Source organism: Plecotus auritus, assembly GCF_963455305.1.
Source record: "Plecotus auritus genome assembly, chromosome: 4".
In the NCBI taxonomy this organism is placed as follows: Eukaryota; Metazoa; Chordata; class Mammalia; order Chiroptera; family Vespertilionidae; genus Plecotus; species Plecotus auritus.
Genome location: NC_137775.1, coordinates 175581768 through 175601753, shown reverse-complemented (window position 1 = coordinate 175601753; position 19986 = coordinate 175581768). Strand labels below are relative to the sequence as shown.

Sequence of the window (19986 nt, the reverse complement as noted above, 5' to 3'; positions counted from 1 at the left end):
TTTGTGTTCCCTGCAAGCTTAAGGTTGAATAATAACCACTTTCAGGAAAAAGAATTGAGAAGTAAGTAATTCTTAAAGACTATGCTCAAAAGCATTCCTACCAAAAGCATTCCTCTACATCATGTATTTGGCTTTGAACAAAAACTCTCTGAAGACCAGGGATAGAACCAGGCATGAGTGATCCAAGTGGCTTCCGCTCGTACTGGGCTGCAGCCCTGGGTCGTCTGGGAGACTGGGACAGGACTGCTCTGCTCCAAGAAATAAAGGGATCAGAGGCAGTGGCTAATGTGGTCAAAGAAATATATCCAAATATGCCCAGCCTGTAGCTCCTAGTATAAAATGTTGGCTTGTGGTAAAACATTATAAAAAGGAGCTCTCATACATACTTTCTAAAGATGTCTGTCAAAGTTAAATAGCTTGCCCTTTTCATTCATTGATTTTTAAATTAAAAAAAAATGATACCAAGGCTTTGGAATGTCATTTCATAAAAGGTATTTTAACTTTTCTAAGCACAAAGGGTTTAATGAGGTCACAGAAGCCACACAAAGAAACTCTGAATCCTCCAAATTGATTAAAAAAATAAGTCAGATAACCTACGAGCCCCTCTGGGGGAGGTCCCTACGAACTCTCCCCGAGCTGCATCTAAATTATGAGTTCCTTAGGCTGCAATAGCTTTCACTTGAACAGCCAGTTTGAGAATCTGGAGCAAGAACAGGGTCGAAGGAATAGAAAGTAATACAGCACAGTTCCTTTTTAGAGGGAACAGCACCCCTTTTTTTCTATGTGTTCTAGACTTGACCTTCCTCTGACATTGGAATTATCTGGTTTGTTTCCCTCTGTAGCCAGATGCTGAAATATTAAACACAGCTGTAAGCAAAGGAATAGGTTGGTTGAACAGCCCAACCGGTGGTGCCATAATAAATGGAAGTGGAACTAATTATATGGAATTAAGTTTGGTTTGCTTGGCACCTTTGTCTTCCATGAGGCACTTGCATGGGAAGTCAGAAGAAGACAGTAAAACAAAAGAACAAGAAAAACAACTGAGAGAGGGACACTCTTCAGATTCCAATGTATCCGAGCATCATAAATTTCCTAGTGGCCAGCACGGCTAGTAGGAAGAGACTGCGGAACACGGCTAAAAAAAGGTGGCAGGGATTTTTGTTTCCAAGAGGGACCCATGCACCTGTTGGTGTGTTTTCCAGGCCCTTGAATGATAACAATTTATGAGGCTATTAATACTAAGCCCAAGATTTATCAGATGTGCTGTTTGTCTTGCAGCCAATATAACCTCATAAAATGTAGGTTGCTCTGGGTTAAAATGGAGCGTTCTGCTGTTGGAGTTATTCAGAGCATTTAAATCGGTTAATCCTACAAGAACGGTACATTTAGCCTGCCTATTAGGGAGAGTCTTTGGGGATTCCTACCAGTTGCAGAGCCAGGCTGGAGCGGGCGGTCCACGGCTGGGTGGGGTAACATGGAGGCAGCAGGGGAGGAGAGAGTCCTGGAGACAAGAGGATGTTTCTCTAATCCATCCATGCCAACCACAGCCAGCGGAGCTTGGCGGGCACGTGTCTGCTGGGGTTCCAGGAAGGGCTGCTGCCAAGAAAAAAGCACAGTAGAAAGAAATGTGAGATCAGCATTGAGGGAGACACTGAGAGCGACATGTCAACAAATTAAGTTCATCAGGTCAGCAACATAATAAACGGTGTGAAGGCAGAAGAAAAAAATAACTTAGAGAAAGGGAGAGAAAAAAAACAAGATCTAGTCAATAAATCCATTCAACAGATGTTTTCACACTGACAGCCAGGGCCTGTCTGACTGGCTAAGGAGGAGGTGATGGCAGGAGGCCTGTCAGTTTGAACTGATTGAAAGAAACAGACCTTTACCCTCAAGAGGAACAAGAGGAACGTCGACTTGGACTCATTTCCTATTTTGATACCAACGTTTTAAATACAGCCCCAGAACTGTAGCAACACAAAGTGGGAGAACAATTCAACCGCTTTCCAACTGCCAATGAGCTTGATTCTGAAAATTCTGTCTTGATTAATTTCAGTAATATTGCTAATGAAGTCTATGAGATGCTAAAAATTACCAATTAAAGGGCTCGATTTTGACACCTTTCACTCTTCTTATCATGATACAGGGTGATGAATTTTTTGTAGGTTGTCTGACATATTCTCAATACTATAAAAATCATTAGTTTCTTTTAGAGAGTATTAAATATAATCTCAGTGATTTAACAATGTTATCATTTTCACACTTCTCAAGTTATCAAATCAAAGAACCAGAATTTGGAAGATTCATTTAGTCTGTTCCTCTGTCTCCAAAAAAAGGCAATCTCTAAAACACAGATAGCTATTAACTATCAGTGACTATTTCCTCTTTTCAACAGCATAACCTTTGAGTTGCTTTTTATGTTTCTTTTATTTTTAACATGAAAAAACAACTGAACAGTGATGCAAAGATGACCATCACATGCCTTGGGTAAAGAAACTGATACTCCAAAAGATTAACAGAGTCTTAAATACAAGTCAAATTCCTATAATTTAAAAAATGTACATGCATGCCCTTCTGCTTTGATCTACTTGGCTAGTATTTACTTTTTCAAGACTTGATGCAAACATCACCTGTCCCTAATGAGGCCTTACTTTAAACTTCCTGTTAGGTTAGGTGTTCCCCTACCACCCACTCTATGCCATTATAGTCATCCTCATCTTGTATTTCTAGCTTAGGATGTATCCGACTTGGTACATCCTAAGTGTATACATTACTGAGAATGCTAACATATATAAAACACAATACATATCATCTGGTTTAATGTCATTATACATTTCTCCATATAGGAGTTAATGCTACATATAAACAAGAGTTATGATTATAAACATATATTTAGTTATAGACCATGGGTAGGCAGAGATGTTCCAATTTAGAAATATATTAAGAATCATTTAAAATTAACTTTATAATAGCTTATAATTAATGTATATATTGTTAACTTCTGTTTTGATCTGTAGATAACTGAACCATCAATCAATTGGAAGGCACTTGTCACATGCTGAGGCTTTGGGTGTTTGCTTTAAGATTAGGATATCTTGGTCAAGATCTACTTCTAGTTATAACAGTTTAACACTTTTACAAGAGTCTGACTCTCTTGATTATCTTGATCATCTCCACGGTGAATGTCCCTCCTCTCATGGATCTTATAAGGAGAGGGAATGCAAATATGTAATTAGGACTTTGAGAGTTTTCTTTCAGGAAAAGGCAGCTTTTCTGTATATGATCTAAAACACATGGGTAAATATATACCTGAATGATAGTAATATCCATCTCTCTGTCTCTTCCTACTGTAATCTCCTTTTTAACCATCATCTGAACAAAGGCAAAAGGGCCCTTAATTAATCACCCTACTCTTAAACCCAATCCAACCGCTTCCTTCCTGCAAGAATTCTCTTCCTAGAGCCCTCCTGTGAGGAAAGTTAACACAAATTTCCCTGAAGGTAAATCAGAGTTTGAAGAACCTCCCCAGCCTGTCATTCGTTCTCTCCTTGCCCTGAGACCAACCTGCACCTGCAGCTTTAGATCTGTTCCTTTTCTACGTTATGGCCAAAATACCATGTACCATATGACAAACTCATCCCAGCGCTGCATTAAGACTTCCATGGGCCTTGGGCACCTTTACCTTCTTGGGCCCCTTCCTCTATTAAAAGATACAATTAAAATTATATTTTATGCTTACATTGGCATACACTGAATTCGTTATTATATTTTCATTATTATAATATTCATTCTTTTCTGATAAAAAATTAGAATTTATAATGTGTAGCGGGCCCCTTAAAGTGTTATGGGGCCCTAGCCTGTTTGGCTCAGTGGATAGAGCTTTGGCCTGCAGACTGAAGAGTTCTGGGTTTGATTCTGATCAAGGACATGAACCTCGGTTGCAGGCTCCTCCCCGGCCTGGGCCATACTCAGGAGGCAACCAATCGATGGGTTTCTCTCACATCGATATTTCTTTCTCTCTTTCCCTCTCTCTTCTACTCTCTCTAAAAATCAATAGAAAAATATCCTTGGGTGAGGATTAAAAACGGGGGTGGGGGCATTATGGGCTCTGGCACAGTGTTTACTGTACCTAATGGTTATGTTGGCCCTGCTCATTATTGCTCCCATCCATCTATCTTATCTGTACCAGCCCCTGGAGGCTTGTCCATGGAGCTTCACAAGTGGCATTCACACACATCCTCGAAGGTCCACTTCAAATTTTACATAGACCCTTTCATGAGGTCCCACGTTAAATCTGTTTTCACTTTCCATTAAATTCCTGTCACATTTTGTTTTTTTCTCAATCCTTTTCCCTGTCATCGTCTTTCCTATATTAGACTTATTACATGCAATAACTACTTATTGGTCATACTCTGTACCAGACCATACATTGTTGGCATGTTGAGCCTTTTCTGTGTTTATTGTCTATAGTGAAAAGACAGATACTAAATATTTATAAATTTAATGTGATTATGAATATGAGTGTTGTATAAGAAAAACGCAAAATGCCATTAAAAAAAGCATAAAGAAGAACCTGATAGAAAAAAAACCTGGTGTAGAAGTGACTTCTAAGAAAGTGATAGTCAATTTGAGATGTGAAGAAGAAATTTAATTTGCCAGGTGATGAGTGGAGGGAAGCTCTAGATACATTTTATACATGTATGTGTGAGGAATTATCTTTTCATGTATAATATTGAAAGCTTTTTCAACCAGTGATTCTATCTAACTCATCTGTGAACTTATTTTCTGCTGAATTCTATATCTTTTATTATTTATGAAGCTAAATAATTATTTGTGCATTTAAAATATTCAACAGATATTTGAAAAAGGCCATGGTTGTGTATTTTTTTTCCAATAACATAACCATGTTTTAGATACCTGGGGTTACTAAATGTCTATCTCTCAGCTTGAGGCCCATAGCACAAAATTCATGCACTTGGGGAGTGGGGGTCCCTCAGCCTGGCCTGCACCCTCTTGCAGTCCGGGAGCCCTCATGGGATGTCCTACTGCTAGGGAGGTGGGAGAGGCTCCCACCACCGCCACTGTGCTTGCCAGCTGTGAGCCCGGCTTCTGGCTGAGCAGCGCTCCCCCTGTGGGAGCACACTGACCACCAGGGTGCAGCTCCTGCATTGAGCGTCTGCCCCCTGGTAGTCAGTGCACGTCATAGCAACTGGTTGTTCCGCCGTTTTGTCGATTTGCATATTAGCCTTTTATTATATAGGATGACTGCTCAACACTGTAAGAACTCCCTGTAAATAACACCAATATAGTCCTTCTCTTTTAATAGTGCATATTTGTTCTTTTCCTTGGGCTTTACTGGAAGCCTTTGAGATAATGGAACAACGGTTTGCTAATTAATAAGCAGATACAAATGTTACATTTTACTATAGAACTTCACAACGAGGCAAGCAAAATCTTATTTATCCAATCTCTACTATTAAGAATATGACAGTGCAGGTAAGAGACTGATAACTACTTATCCAATAGTCACTATTTATTCATCACGTATGTGTCCATCCGGCATCTATTGTGCATGTAGAAGGAAATAGATCCCATGTTGTGCTGTATAGACGGAGAAAGGAATTAAGCATGGCACCTAATCTTGCATGCTGCTACCCACAATTCAAGCATTTTATCCCTAGTAAGTTTCATAAGGGTATGAGCTTTGCCCATTGACTCATATATTCCTACACAGTGTTTCACACATAGCAGTTGTTAATCTACGAAGAATAAAATAATGACTAGAAAGAAGATATGTGGTCATCCTTAAGATCTCACTGTAAAATAAGATAAACCAATAAAGCACATTATAAGCAATCACAACATAAGAGAACCAAGGAATGGTTAATAAAAAATATAAAATAGATACCAGACCCAAAACAAAATTATCAAAGGACGACAATACCTTGAAATGATTTAGAATTAGAGCAAAGCAATAATGAAATAAATGAGTGATTTGAGGATTGCTTTTCCTTTGCACTTTTATGCAATCTCAATTTTCTGCATTTCCCCTACATTAAAACTTCAATTAAGAAAAATGGTAAATGTTATTTTAAATAAATAGTTGAAACTTTCAAACACTTCATTAGGACAGATTCATAATCTTTGGACCTAAGAGTAGGCATGGATCAAATATTTTTTAACCTTCTGCCAGAAAAATAAAACTATAGAAGAGAGAAAGGTTTATTCACTTTCAAAAGAGTTGACTATGATCATATGCTGTCACAAATTAAGTATGGCTTTTAATATAAAGGGCGAAACTTGACAATCCAGTAAGGCACACATTATCATGGTGCATGTTCGTCATCAAAGTATCACAAAATGGTAGGCTACTTTTATTTCTGATGGATATTACTCCTCACCAATAAAAAAGCAATCTTCTTGAGGTTTAAAATTGAGATATTTTTCAGTTGTAGCTGGAATTGATTAAAATGTTTCACTAAACCTTTTTTTCTATTAGCAATTTTAATTAAATAATATTATCCATGGTTACTTTCCATACTTCTAGCAAATATGAAAGCAGATGTTTCTCTCTTGCATTGTCATTAAAATAAAATGTCAATCAGTTCAGCATCTATTGTTATTAAAAAATTAGGTGGATACCCAAATTAACCTTTCATCTACTGAGTGCCACTGGAAATGTGTTTTCCCATTAAATGAATAATTAACATCCCCTTCTTCAAAAAAGCATCTTTGATGAGACTGTCTTTTAAATATGCAATACTGAGTCTGTTCCTTATGCATACATTAGTCTTTCCTTTTGGGGGGGTGACTTAATTGGGAACTTTTTTTTTATAGGTTACTTTGTCAGACTGATTCAGGTAAATCTCTCAAGTATACTGAGACGCATAAGACAATCTTTTGTTATATGAAGTGGTCTAACGCTTCTATGCCTGAACATAATCTGTCTCCTCCCCCTGATAAAAAATGCGACTTTCCCAGAAGAGTTATAAGACATCAGTGTCATTGGGGCCCAAATTCTTCCTAAATTATGGTGGATAAGCATTGCCATCTACTTGGAAAATGAGTAGGAATACGTCTTGAAGTTCTCTCTGTATGATGAACACAATGTTCTTGATTAGAGTAAAATATTTATTGGGGGTGACTTAGTAATGGCAAATATGAGGTCATCAAGCCCCTGGGCTAGGGAGACTTCAAGGTTCTTTTTAAATTTATTTTATTTTATTTTTTATAATAGCAGTCATTCTGGTTTTGTTTCTTGTTTGGATTTGTTTTGCTTTCTTGTTGCCACGGCTTAGGGACCTATTTTATGGCCTCTGGGTTTTCCCTTTGTTCTGGATGGTTGCACAGGCTTCCAGACTTGTGGGTGGTTACTCATCGTGTCCTATTATCAATATCATCATGCAATTTCTGCAAGATCAAGTACAGAAATCACCAATTATAGTGTTTAATCTTTGAAGTAATCTGAATTATTTGAAGTAGTTTAATAAAGGAAATGAGCTCAAAAAAGAAAGAAAGAAGATCATGAAAAATAATTAGAAAAAAATAAAATTCTATTTCTAAAGCCACTTCTTTAAAGTATACTTTCCTCCTTGTTTGGAGTTCTGAGCAAACTGAATTTTCTTTCTGGTCTGCAGTGTTTTGAATTTCAGAAGTTTTGTTTTTATAGAAAATTAGAATCATAAATATGCCTAAGGTTATCTTCTAAGATGCCAAGGGCTAGTGGGAATTCACATGTTCTAAAATCTTTGTATTATTCAGGATGGATGTAGCAATCAGTATTGGTTAATTTTAGACTTTTAAAGTTAAATATGTTAATCATTTAAAAGTAACTATTAAATAAATGTAAGTAATGTGCATAATTTTCAAGTAGACAAAAGATTTTGAAAGAGAAGCAAAACCAATAAGCACTAAAAATAAATGGAGAAAAAATAAAACATTTTCTGAAAAAGCTGAATATAATCCACAAATATGATGCTAGAAATAAATCCCCACTTATCACTAAACACAGTTGATGTGAATGTACTCAACTTACTAGTTAAAAGACAGTCAAATCAAATTTTAAAAACAGAAAGTCTATTTTTTTTTGGCAGAGCAAGAATAAATTAAAAGGATCTATGAAGTCATCAGAAAAATACTAACAAAAAACAAAACAAAAAAAGCAAAAGCCTTGTGCAGGCATGGTAAAACAGACAAAATAAACTTCAGTTGAAATATATTAGAGACCATATAAGGGCATATATAAAATAAATAGCACAAAAACTCAATTAACCCATTTTTTCCCTAAACCTAATAACATAGGCTCAGAAGGTAAAAAAGCAAAAACTGGCAGAACTCTAAAGGAAAGCTGAAAAATCCACATCATGGAATGGGGTTATAACAAATTTATAACAAAACAATTGAGGTTACAGGCAACTTAAACAACACAATTCACTAGGTTTGAGATATATTGGAATTTGCCACCGATAAACATATATTCTTTCAAGCACACATGTAATGATTTAAAAATTGACCAATAAAATGAAGCGAGGGTCAACAAACTTAAGAACTTAATATTTACAACGGAATATTATTCAGTTTAAAAAAGAAGAAAATTCTGACATGTTCTACAACATGGATGAATCTTGAAGACATTATGCTAAGTCAAATAAGCCAGCCACAAAGAACAAATACTCTGTGATTTCACTTATATGACATACTTGGAGTACTTAAATTCATAGAGACAGGAAGTAGGGTGGTGGCTGTCAGGGGCTGAGAGTAAGAAATGGAGGGTCACTGTTTAATAGGTACAGAGTTTCAATTTGGAAAGATGAAAAATTTCTGAAGATGAACGATGGTGATGGTCACATAATGTGAACATACTTAATGCCCCTGAACTATACACTTAAAATGATTAAAATGGTAAGTTTTTTGTTATATATATTTACTGGAAAAATAGGAATTAATACCATATAGATCATGTACCCTCACCACATTATAGTCAGAAATGTAAAGTAAGTGGATGAAAAGATACATTATATTCTGCAACAGAAAGAATCAAATCATAAGCATAACAGTTCTTCACAAATTAAACTATATTTCTGGAAATTTTCAGCTGACTCTACATTTTGTATAGGAGAGGAAAGGAGAGAATAGCCAAAAGAATTTTGAAAATAAAGGCTAAGGCTCAACCAGGTATCTATACATACTAAAAACTAAATCATTTAAGACCACAGGGTATTATACAAAACCAGAGGCCCAGTGCATGAATTCATGCACAGGGGGTTGGGGGTACCCCACCGCCAGGCCTGTACCCTCTCGCAAGCCGGGACTGCTGGCTCCTAACTGCTCACCTGCCTGCCTGCCTGATCGCCCCTAACCATTCTGCCTGCCTACCTCATCACCCCTTATCACTCACCTGCCTGCCTGATTACCCCTAACTGCTCGCCTGCCTGCCTGCCTGATAGCCCCTAGCAGCTCTCCTGCCTGCCTACCTTATTGCTCCTAACCCACTCTGCCTGCCTGCCTGAGCACCCCTAACTGCTCGCCTGCCTGCCGGATTGCCCCTAACCACCTCTGCCTCGGCCCCCACCACAGCTTCATCCGGAAGGATGTCTGGAATGACATCTGGAAGGCTGCTCGGCTGTCTGATCTAATTAGCATATTACTCTTTTATTATTATAGGTAGACTAATAGAATAGAGAGCCCAGAGCAGATCGAGTATATGAAAACTTTATAACAGAGGTGACCTACAGAGTAGGAGATAAACAAGGAATGTCAATCAATGAGGCAGGTCAATGGTTATCTGTAAGGGGAACAGGGAGTTTAGATACCTACCTAATATTACATGCAAAAAACAACTGAAAGTGGATTAGAAACTGAAATGTAAAATGCACAGTTTTTAAATTTTTAGGGATAATGTGCAGAATATCATTCTAAACTTTAGGAAGGAATTCAAATACTTTTTTAAGTCATAAGCCAGAAAAATAGGGATAAATATTTGCCAAACATGACATAAAGCAATGTTTAATGTCTACAATACAAATTCTAAAAATAAATAGGACCAGAGAAATGAACAAAAGGTACAAACAAAAAATTCACAGAAATTTTAATAATCCAACAAACATATAAATAGAAACAACTCCACTGGTAATCAATAAAATACAAATTAAAACCAACATGAAATACCATTTTATACTAAACAGACTGAGAAGAAAATTAAAGGTCTTATAATACCAAGCATTAGTGAAAATAGAGGGCAAAAGAAACTCAAAGAGTGCTTATAGACTAAATGGTTATATTCACTTTAAAGAATAGCCAGCTCACATTTAGTAAAAGTGAAGATGGACAGTAAATCTACAGTAAAAATGGTGAGTGAAAAAAAGCAACCAAGAGAATGTATATAAAGATAATTATTTACGTTTAAAAATGTGCAAGTGAATATCACGTTGTTTAAATAAATATGCTAATATAAAAATATGAAGAAATGCATGAGAAAAATAAAAAGCAAATTCAGAAGAGAAGGAATGGAGCAAGATGAAATAAGAGAGAAATATATAGGAAATATCAATTGTATTTATTCTGTTTTATATCTCAAGCTAGATGTTATGGATGTTAATTGTTATAATCTTTATTACTTTCTCTGTATATTAATATATTTTAAAATATATATAATACATTGGCACATACAAAACGTTGATATTATTATGGCCTACAAATGTTTTTTATTAAAAACTACATTTTTGTAGAGAAGGAACAAAGATTAATTGTAAAATACAAAAAGAAAAAATAAGTGAGAGAGAACAAAGAAATCTAGAAATGTAAAAGTAGATGAGAAAATAAAGTATGAAAGTATATTTTTTAAAATAAGTTTAAGTACGTGAATACTAGTATAATGGATATTCATAAGATATCCAGTAATTTGTACCAACTTTCACTGATAAGTTAATATAATAACACATACAATTAAGTATACTTTGTCTTTAGAATTTCAAGGTATTATCATTAAATACATTTAAATGAGAAAAGAATGATACTGAACAGACTGAGAAATTAGTGCTGAAGGATGTAAACTGAGAACTTAAAATGAGGATTTGGAACAGAAGAAAAAGATTCAAATGTGCAAACTTTAAGAAAATATCTAAAGAAACAAAGATATTTAACAGCAATTATTTCTAAAGTAGAGGCCCGATGCATGAAGATTCATGCAAGAATGGGCCTTCCTTCCCCTGGCTGCCAGCACTGCCTTCGCTCCGGCCGGAGCCGCCTTTTTGCTCCAGCCCCAGAGCTGCCTTTCCGCCTTCCCACACTGCCCAGAGGCCCGGAGCGGCTGGGGCAGTGCGGAATGCCTGTGTCATCGCCATGGTGACAACGCAAGAGTCCCGCTCCGCCCCCGGCCGCTTGCACCTGTGTATGCAAATTAACCTGCCATCTTTGTTGGGTTAATTTGCATACTTACTCCTGATTGGCTGGTGAGCATCACAAAGGTATGGTCAATTTGCATCTTACTCTTTTATTAGTGTAGATACTGATACTATGATTGATTGATTGATTGATTAATATTTTCTTATTTTGGCTGACCTGTATTTTACAAATTACCTAATAAACATACATTTTAATTCTGTTTTAAAAGTTTGAAATATTATACTTTATTACAGTATCAATTTTAGGTGGTTAAATATGGTAAGTGGTAGGTGTGTAGTTATAATAAACAAGCTTCCATATTAATGCGGACTTGGACCAAGAGAGACTACTAGATGCCAGCTACCTGTGAAGAGAAACCTGACTACACTGTTATACTCCCACTCTCAAACCTAGAGCCTGGGACAAAAAGTTCAACGTAGAGCTACCAAAAGACACAGCCAATTTCAAAAGTATGTATATAACTTAGAAATGAAAATATATGTCCCACAAAGACGTATACATTAATGTTCATAGAAACACTATTTCCTAATAGCCCAAAGTAGAAACAACCCAAATGTCTATCAACTGAAAGATAAATAAAATATGGTATACTCAGCTATTAATACTACCCAACTTTTAAAAAATAAGCTTTTGTTTTCTTGCTCATTCATAAATACACAATCTTATATGCTATTTTCAGGTGAAACAGGCATTAAACTATAATATGATAAAACACCAATACCTAAAAAAATATAAAAGTCTAAATATTCTCTTAGAATAAATTTTAGTGGATCCAGTCTTAATATCTTTAAATTAAAAAAAAAACCACAAACCTACCTATTATGTCAAGGTCACAGAGCAAACAATGCTAAACAGCCAGCAGTCCCCACAGGGCACCATACAGAAAGGCTGTTGAAGTCAAACATTTAATATACAACAGAGCTGTATGTTAAAAAGAAGAATGGTACGTCTTAGGTGCTGGAGAATTTGGTTAATGAGGTTATCCATGATGGAAAAAGAGGGCACAGGCAGAAGCTTCCAGAATCAAATGGAATGAGATGTGTCTGAGCCTCTGACCTACCTGTGGGCAGCCCACGTGGTCAGCGTGCACAGTGCCCTGCAGGCCTGAGGTCAAGAAGCAAAGAGCTGCAGGTCCCAGTCAGGTGCCCCAGACCCTGACAGTCCCCCAAACCTGTGGGGCGAGGGCCGTCCTCACAGCATGCGGACCGCGGGTTTTAAGGGAAATCTAGTTGCCCCAGTGTCTGTCGTGTCAGGTGGGCAGGGTGAGTGTGGAGTCTCAAATCTCCCAGAAATATTAGAACTGCCTGGCTACACATGGACCAGGAGAGAGTGGCCAGGAAGAGGGAGACATCTGCGCTGTGCAGGGAACACCCCGTTTTCAATGTCACCTGGTGGGTTAGCTCCAGAAGCCAGGTGCACAGGCCTCCCCAGGCGACCTCCCTCCCAGGCCCGGCGAGGGCACGGGCAGCGCCACGAGCTGGCCTGCGCCACCCTTTACATGACTTCCCAGAGGAATGCAAAATGCAGGGACGCTTTTAGACATTCCAAAAAAAGGACACACTGGGTAGTCTATCCACACTGGGCACGAAGGGCTGCAAAGGCCTCTCGCCTGGGGAAAAACGGAAGCACGTGGAGGCGCCGAGGCCGCGAGAACCCGCCAGGGGTTCGCACCTGGAGGCCGTGGCTTCCTGAGCCACCCGCGGGCCAGCCTGGTGCCAGCGGGCACTCAGTGCAGACCTGGCCCTGGGGCCACTGTGCTGCCGCCACTCCGCACCAGGGAGGCCAGGTCTCCATTACAGACTGCGTATGCAGCACCAGGAACAGCCTGTTGATGACCTCCGCCTTGGCCCGAGCAGCATGAGGGACCCGAGTGGGGGCCCGCGCGGGGGGACGCCCACGGGCCAGCGGCCTCCTGCGCGCGGGGACACCGGCCTCATCCAGCATTCCCCTCTCTCGGAAGCAACAGGGGTGCCTACCCAGTTCTCTAGAGGCAGAGACAGGAGCAGGTTTCTTCCCGAGGCCAAGCTTCCCGAACATGGAACATGGCGGTGCTGCGCGTGGGGAAAAGGTGAACCTGCCTTCAGCGCCAGCACTGTCCTCGCCTCCTGGAGCCCGGTTCTGGCAAAATGCTGCTGTCTCGCCGGGCTTACCGGTCGTGCCATCTGGGATGTTGTGCAGCTCCTGGCAAAACACAGAGGGACTCGGCCTGGCCGTCACTCCCTAGTTTTAGGAGCAGAGGCCGACCAGAAGCTGTTCTAACTTCCAGCCCCGGTGCACGCCATTTGCTTGTCTCTTGAAGTTTGTCCTAATTTCCTTAGCGAGGTGATATTGTAAACGTCTGCCTCCCCCAGCACTCCTTCCTCTGCAAGGTCGGCGTTGGCCAGTGTTCTGGGACTCGGAGAGCTCAGCACTGGCCCCCAATAGCGGGAGTCTCTGCTGATTAAAGGGGCACCTGCTGCATTCTTGTCCAGGTGCAGGTGCACCAGGCACAGGCGGTGCAGGAAGAATTTCCGGTTCCAGCCTGGGCGCGGAGACTACCTCCAGCCCCACCCAGAGGCAGGAATGGGAACTGCAGCCACTGCTCACAGTTCTCTGCCAGGATCCCAGGGCCCACGGAGAACAGGCTAATGATTGGGAGGGTGGGGTGCAAAATCAATCCAGGCGCTCAAAGGTACAGATTTCCGGTTATAGAATAAATAAGTTCTAGGGATGTGATGTGCAGCGTGTTGACTATAGTTAATAATACTGTGGTAGAATTTCGAAAGGAAAAACGTAATGAAGGACTTGAGCATGGCTGAGCCCTGGAAAACATTATGCTGAGTGAAAGACGACAGTCACAAAAGACCACATGCTGTACAATCCCATTTACATAAAATGTTCAGAGTAGACTAATTTATGGAGACAGAAAGTATATTAGTGGTTTCCTAGAGTCCAGGTGGGGGCAGTGGGTAATTATTGCTGATCGGCACAGTTTCTTTTGGGGGGTGGGGGGAGGCGTGAAAATGTTCCAAATTGGTTGTGTTGATGGTTGCACAGTTGTGTGAATAAACTATAAACCATTGAATTATATGCTGAAATGAGTTAATTTATGTGAATTATATCTCAATAAATTTATTAAAAATAACACTTTTTTATCATAGTATAAAAAGTTTCTATCTCTTTCACTTACAAAAAAATTTATTTACAATGTTTATTTCACTTTTGTCTCAACTTTGTTAATTTCTATTTTATACATGTTTTATAACATAATACACTGATAATAGTGGTACAATTATAATTTGTAAATATATAGTTTATATCTTTATATGTCTATATTATAATTATATACATGAGTGCACGCTAAAATATTTTTATTGCTTGTGATCTTTAAATGTAGATCAAATGGAATATTACTGGGTCATAAAGGAATGAAAATCTTACCATTTGCAATAGCATGGATGGACCTAGAAGGTATTATTACCAAATGAAATAAGTCAGTCAGAGAAAGACAAATATCATATGATTTAACTTATATGTGGAATCTAAAAAACAAAATAAATGAACAACAACAAAAAACAACACCCAACAGAAACAGACTCATAAACACAGAGAATAGATTGATGGTTGCCTGAGGGGAGAGGGTTGGGAACTGGATGAAAAAGGTGACGGGATTAAGGAGATAACCTGGTAGTTACAAAATAGTCACAGGGATGTTAAAGTACACCATAGGGAATATAGTCAAGAATATTGTGATAACTCTGTACGGTGACAGGTGGGTATTGGAAGTATTGGGGATCCCCCTTTGTAAAGCATATGATTGTCTAAGCACTATGCTATGTACCTGAAACTAATCCAAAACAATATTGAATGTAAACTGTAATTGGAAAATATTGTAGATCAATGTATAAGAATTGGAAGGTGAAGTGTTTTTTTTATAAAGTAAAAATTTGGTAATCTAGAAGGTGCCTTTAACAAATACTTAAGAATGTTTATTATGCCCCCTCTCCCATATCAGAGGGCATTATTTCTAAATTCTAGACTGCAAGAGTGAGACACAGACCAGAGAAGCTGGATTAACGGGCTTGTGCTCACCAACAACACTATTTCTCTACCAACCCTCCTTCCAGAGCCAAGTGGTGGCTTCCTGTAGAGAGGATGGGGTGAAGGTAGATGAATTATTAGCCCCTTGTGCTCACTGGCTGCTTCCAGTGAGGACTTTGTCTTATTAGCATATTATTGGTGCCAGCAAACAATATCCAAAGAAAGTACAAAGCACAAAGGACTGGTAAGATTTTATCTTTCAAAAACTACCCTCATTTTTAGGTCATGAGGAATCTATAAAGAGCAATGTGACTCATGAGGCAGGGCTGTGGGTAGCTGAACACTACACACTTTCCACTAAAGCATCACCAGCAGAATCACAAGTAATTGGTTTCAAGCATCGCCAGTATTTATGTATGTGTGCAGTGGGAGTGTGTGTGCTGTGTAGTTAACCTGTGATTCTGGGTTGAGGCTTAAAAGTTTATTTTAATACTGTAAAACTGAACCTATTTAATAACATCATTCTCTAATTGGGTAGAATGTTGGTAAAAGTTACTACCTATATACAGAGTATGTGAATAGCTTCCAGTACATTCATAGGTATCCTTAGATAGCATAGTTCCGAGGGAAGATAAATGACTAATTCAGTTGCACTCTACATTTATATTTGATAAATATGAGTATGTGCATGTGTGAAAGGGTGGTTGGTTTTTAAATGCTTAAGATCCAGCCACTTTGGAGCATGCTTGAAAAAATGACCATTCGAAATCAATAGAGATTTTACTCCACTAGAGAATACAAAAAGAAACCACATTCAACTTTTTAAATTAAACAAATACCTAGTCCACAATGAGTAATTTTTTCCAATAAAAACTAAAGAAAACAAGTTCTATTTTTTTCTTTTATTTGCTTTTCAGCTTCTGCATTTTTTACAATTGCCTGTAGGAAAAAAAAATGTTCAAGAGAGTGCGTTGAATTTATTTTAATTACAGAACAGCCCAGAAGAAGATGAAATTGTGCAATGGCCTAGACTAGCATCCTCTGTCTGGTTGGTAGCCAGTGTACAGTACAGCATGAACAATGGAGCTATGGTCTAGAAATAATAGCCTGAAGATAAGGGGGGGGGGGAGAGAATAGGGGTTTTTTGACTATGATGAATCTCTTGAACATTTCCTTTATTCCTCCCCTTTGATAATTAAAGTCCAGATATAAAATAAATTATAACGAGAGAAATGACAAGCAATATAAATCATTGCTACCTAACACACATGAATTAGATGGATTTATCTTGAAGAGGTGTTCCCAGTCTAGGAGATCTGGAAGAATTCTAATATATATGAAACCTTTGAAACTGTGGGCAAAGTCATATGAGTATGTGCATCTGTGAATTTTCTGGAGACACAGTCCATAACTTTCATCAAAGTGGTCCATAATTTTTTAAAAGAGTTATGAATCACCATTCTAAGAAAAATGCAGTTATCGGCCAAAATAATATCCTACTAGTCACAACTTTTAGGTTTCTCTGTTAATCAACAAGTTTTAACCATGACAATATATTGTGAATGAATTTGTTTGAAACCCATGGGTTCAATCATATCATAAGCTGAATCAAGGGAGTAGGATCAGAATTCTTGCATAATCGGGCATGAAGTTTTATGCCCTCACTTCTCAGCCCAGGAAAGCACCTTACTAAGTAAGCTCAACATTAGGAGAATCACAATATTTTATCACCAGTCTCCAGATCCAATTGCTTGTATGCACATTACCAATCATGTTAAATTCCAGAAAATGTGCGACTTTATGTCCATTTCCTCCTTTCTCCCAAAGCATGCATGGGTCAAAGGCAAGATATTCAAAGTCTCTTTTTTCACTGAACTAGAAACCAATTACTGCTAAAATATTTGGCTAAAAAAGAAAGAAAGAGAAAGAATATTGTTTAACTGTTATTCCTTTTGACATTTAACCACAAGCATCCTCTTAAAAAATAAATTTTCCCCTTAAAATAGACAAGTGTTTGAGGAAGCACACAGCTCAACTCGAAGCATGTAAGAAAACATCCTAAATAGAATAAACACTTGTCACTGATGTTTTAAATTGAAAATTGCTGTTTCCTCTACCACCAAACCTTTAACAATAATCCTAGGGTACATTTGTTAAGATGAATGTAACATAATACACCTCAAAAGACTATGTTTAATTTTTTAAAGGAATGCCTTTGTATTTCTTTAAACCTAAAATTAAATATCATAGAAAAGGCATTGCAATTTAAAACAACACTGTAACTATTCCTTGACTTTGGTGGGATCAAAATAATTAATTAACATACTCGTTCATTCACTACATGAAGAGTCTGCTAGGCATCAGGCACTGTGTCAGAAGCCAGAAGATTCAATGGTGAGTAAGAGTGATACAGTCACTCCTCTGTGGAACTGATAGTCTGTGAGGGAGACACATCTCCATCAAAGTTCTGCACAAATAAATATAAAAGAGCAACTGTGGTAAGGACTATGAAAGGGTGGCATAAGGTCCTAATTTAAAGGCGTCAAGAAAAGTCTCTCTAAGGAAGGGATAGTTAAGCCGCAAGATGAAGGATGAGAAGAATTTAAGTTGACAAAAAGAGGAAGAAGAATGCCCCACGTGGAGGGAACAGCATGTTCAGAGTGGCTCTGGTGGTAGGGCACCCAGACAGCATGGAACAGTACAGGTGCGTGTGGCTCTTCATCAGGAGAGGAGGCTGTGGAGGCTGAATTCAAGAGGAAACTGAAGGAAAAGGTAGAGTGAGACCTTGCGGAATTTGCACCCTATTTAAAGAGGCTGGACCTTAATCCTAAGAGTAATGGTAACTCAGTGAATAGTTTTAAGCTCCCAAGAGCTTAGGTCTGGGAATTGGACATTTAGTACAGTTGATAAGAACATATTTGTATTGAAAATGATCATCCCAGCAGAATATTAACCCATATTTTATGTAGAGTGGGTAAGTTTAATTTTCAAGCACCTTCCAAACAAACTAAAGAAAGTTATTTAAAAGAGCATGGGATTCAGAGTGTGTATAAAATTTATAATGATACCTGGCATGTATATCAAGCATTATGTAATGTTAGTTGTAGTTATAATTGTTTGGTCAGTTTCACCAGAGCATATCAGCAATACCAGACATCATTTGCAATTAATGTTTTTAAAATATTTTTATTTATTTCAGAGAGAAAGGGAGAGAGATAGACACGTCAATATGAGAAAGAATCATTGATCAGCTGCCTCCTGCACACCCCCTACTGGGGACTGAGCCTGCAACCCAGGCATGTGCCCTGACCAGGAATTGAACCGTGACCTCCTAGTTCATAGGTGGATGCTCATCCACTGAGCCACTGCGGCCAGGCCTCAATTAATTTTTTAACCTTGTAATGTGAAATTAATAAGTAAGGCAATGTTAATTGTACTTTTCTTGATATTCTTGGATTTCCCAATTTTATCCTTACAATTGATCTTCAGTGATTCAGTCTTCCCTAAGATTGTCCTATTTGTCATGGCTTACTGCTTTTAAAATGTGTGTGTTTTTTTAATCTACATTTACACATATCTACCTCCATGAACATAGACCAATAGGTTTCTTTTAAAAATTCAAACAGAGGTACAGCTAAAACTTAGTATTAGCAAAATAATCTTAAAATATTTACAAAGAATACATTGATAGTACAATATTATTAGACAATGCTTAACAATTTAAGATCTTCTTTGGTATTATTTGGCTTTAGTATAAGGATTCAACTCTGAATAGAATTGAGTAAAGTCAAAGTAAACTTCACTAAAGTAGATTCCTGGCTTACATGAAAAACTCTTCAATCTAAAAGTATTTTACCTCTCTGAAAATATAAAATTACTAGTAGCCCTGCGCAAGAATCCGTGTGCCAGGAGCTCTCTGCGGGACCTGGCCACTCCGCGCCCGCTGCCCAGAGGCTCTCCGCAGCCCAGAGGCCCATCTGCGGCCGAGTGCCAGAATGCTTGCCTCGTCGCCGTGGCAACGAGGCAAGCATTCCACCAGGCTGCTCATGCTGCCCACTCTCAGTGGCTGCCCCCTCAGGACTGAGGGACTCTGGCGAGGCTGAGAGGACTGGGCACTGCCATCTTGTGGCTATGGGTGCCGCCATCTTTTGTGATGGAGTGATGGTTAATTTGCATATTACCCTTTATTAGATAGGTATGATTATGCACATCTTTGCACATAATATTATTTACTCATAGAGTATCAAGATTACTATTGAAAAAATATATTGTAATTATAATGTAAACGTGAAAATGTGTAATAAATATGAATAACATAGTAAAAGTGGTTATATTCAGTTATCACCAAACTTACTATATTTGATTTATAACATATCAGTGAACCTGCAATACCTAGTGTTTACTGATGTTATTTTTCCTCTGCTTGGTTCTTCATCAAAAAGATAAATAATAAGTAAGCCTGGCCAGTGTAGCTCAGTTGGTTGAGCGTCATCTCATGCACCAAGAGGTCACCAGTTCAATTCCTGGTCAGGGCACATGCCAGGATTTCAGCTCAATCCCCAGTGG

General features: G+C 38.4%; 1 protein-coding gene across 1 annotated transcript in view; it reads right to left on the bottom strand.

The window, feature by feature from the left end:
- The window catches only part of HDAC9 (histone deacetylase 9), a gene marked incomplete at its 3' end in the record, with an annotated part of 846383 nt that overhangs the window by 253245 nt on the left and 573152 nt on the right, over window positions 1-19986 (bottom strand). The window contains exon 14 of the mRNA XM_080665383.1: window positions 1425-1596. Within this exon, the coding sequence (XP_080521509.1) occupies window positions 1425-1596 (172 nt within the window). The remainder of the gene's footprint in view (window positions 1-1424; window positions 1597-19986) is intronic.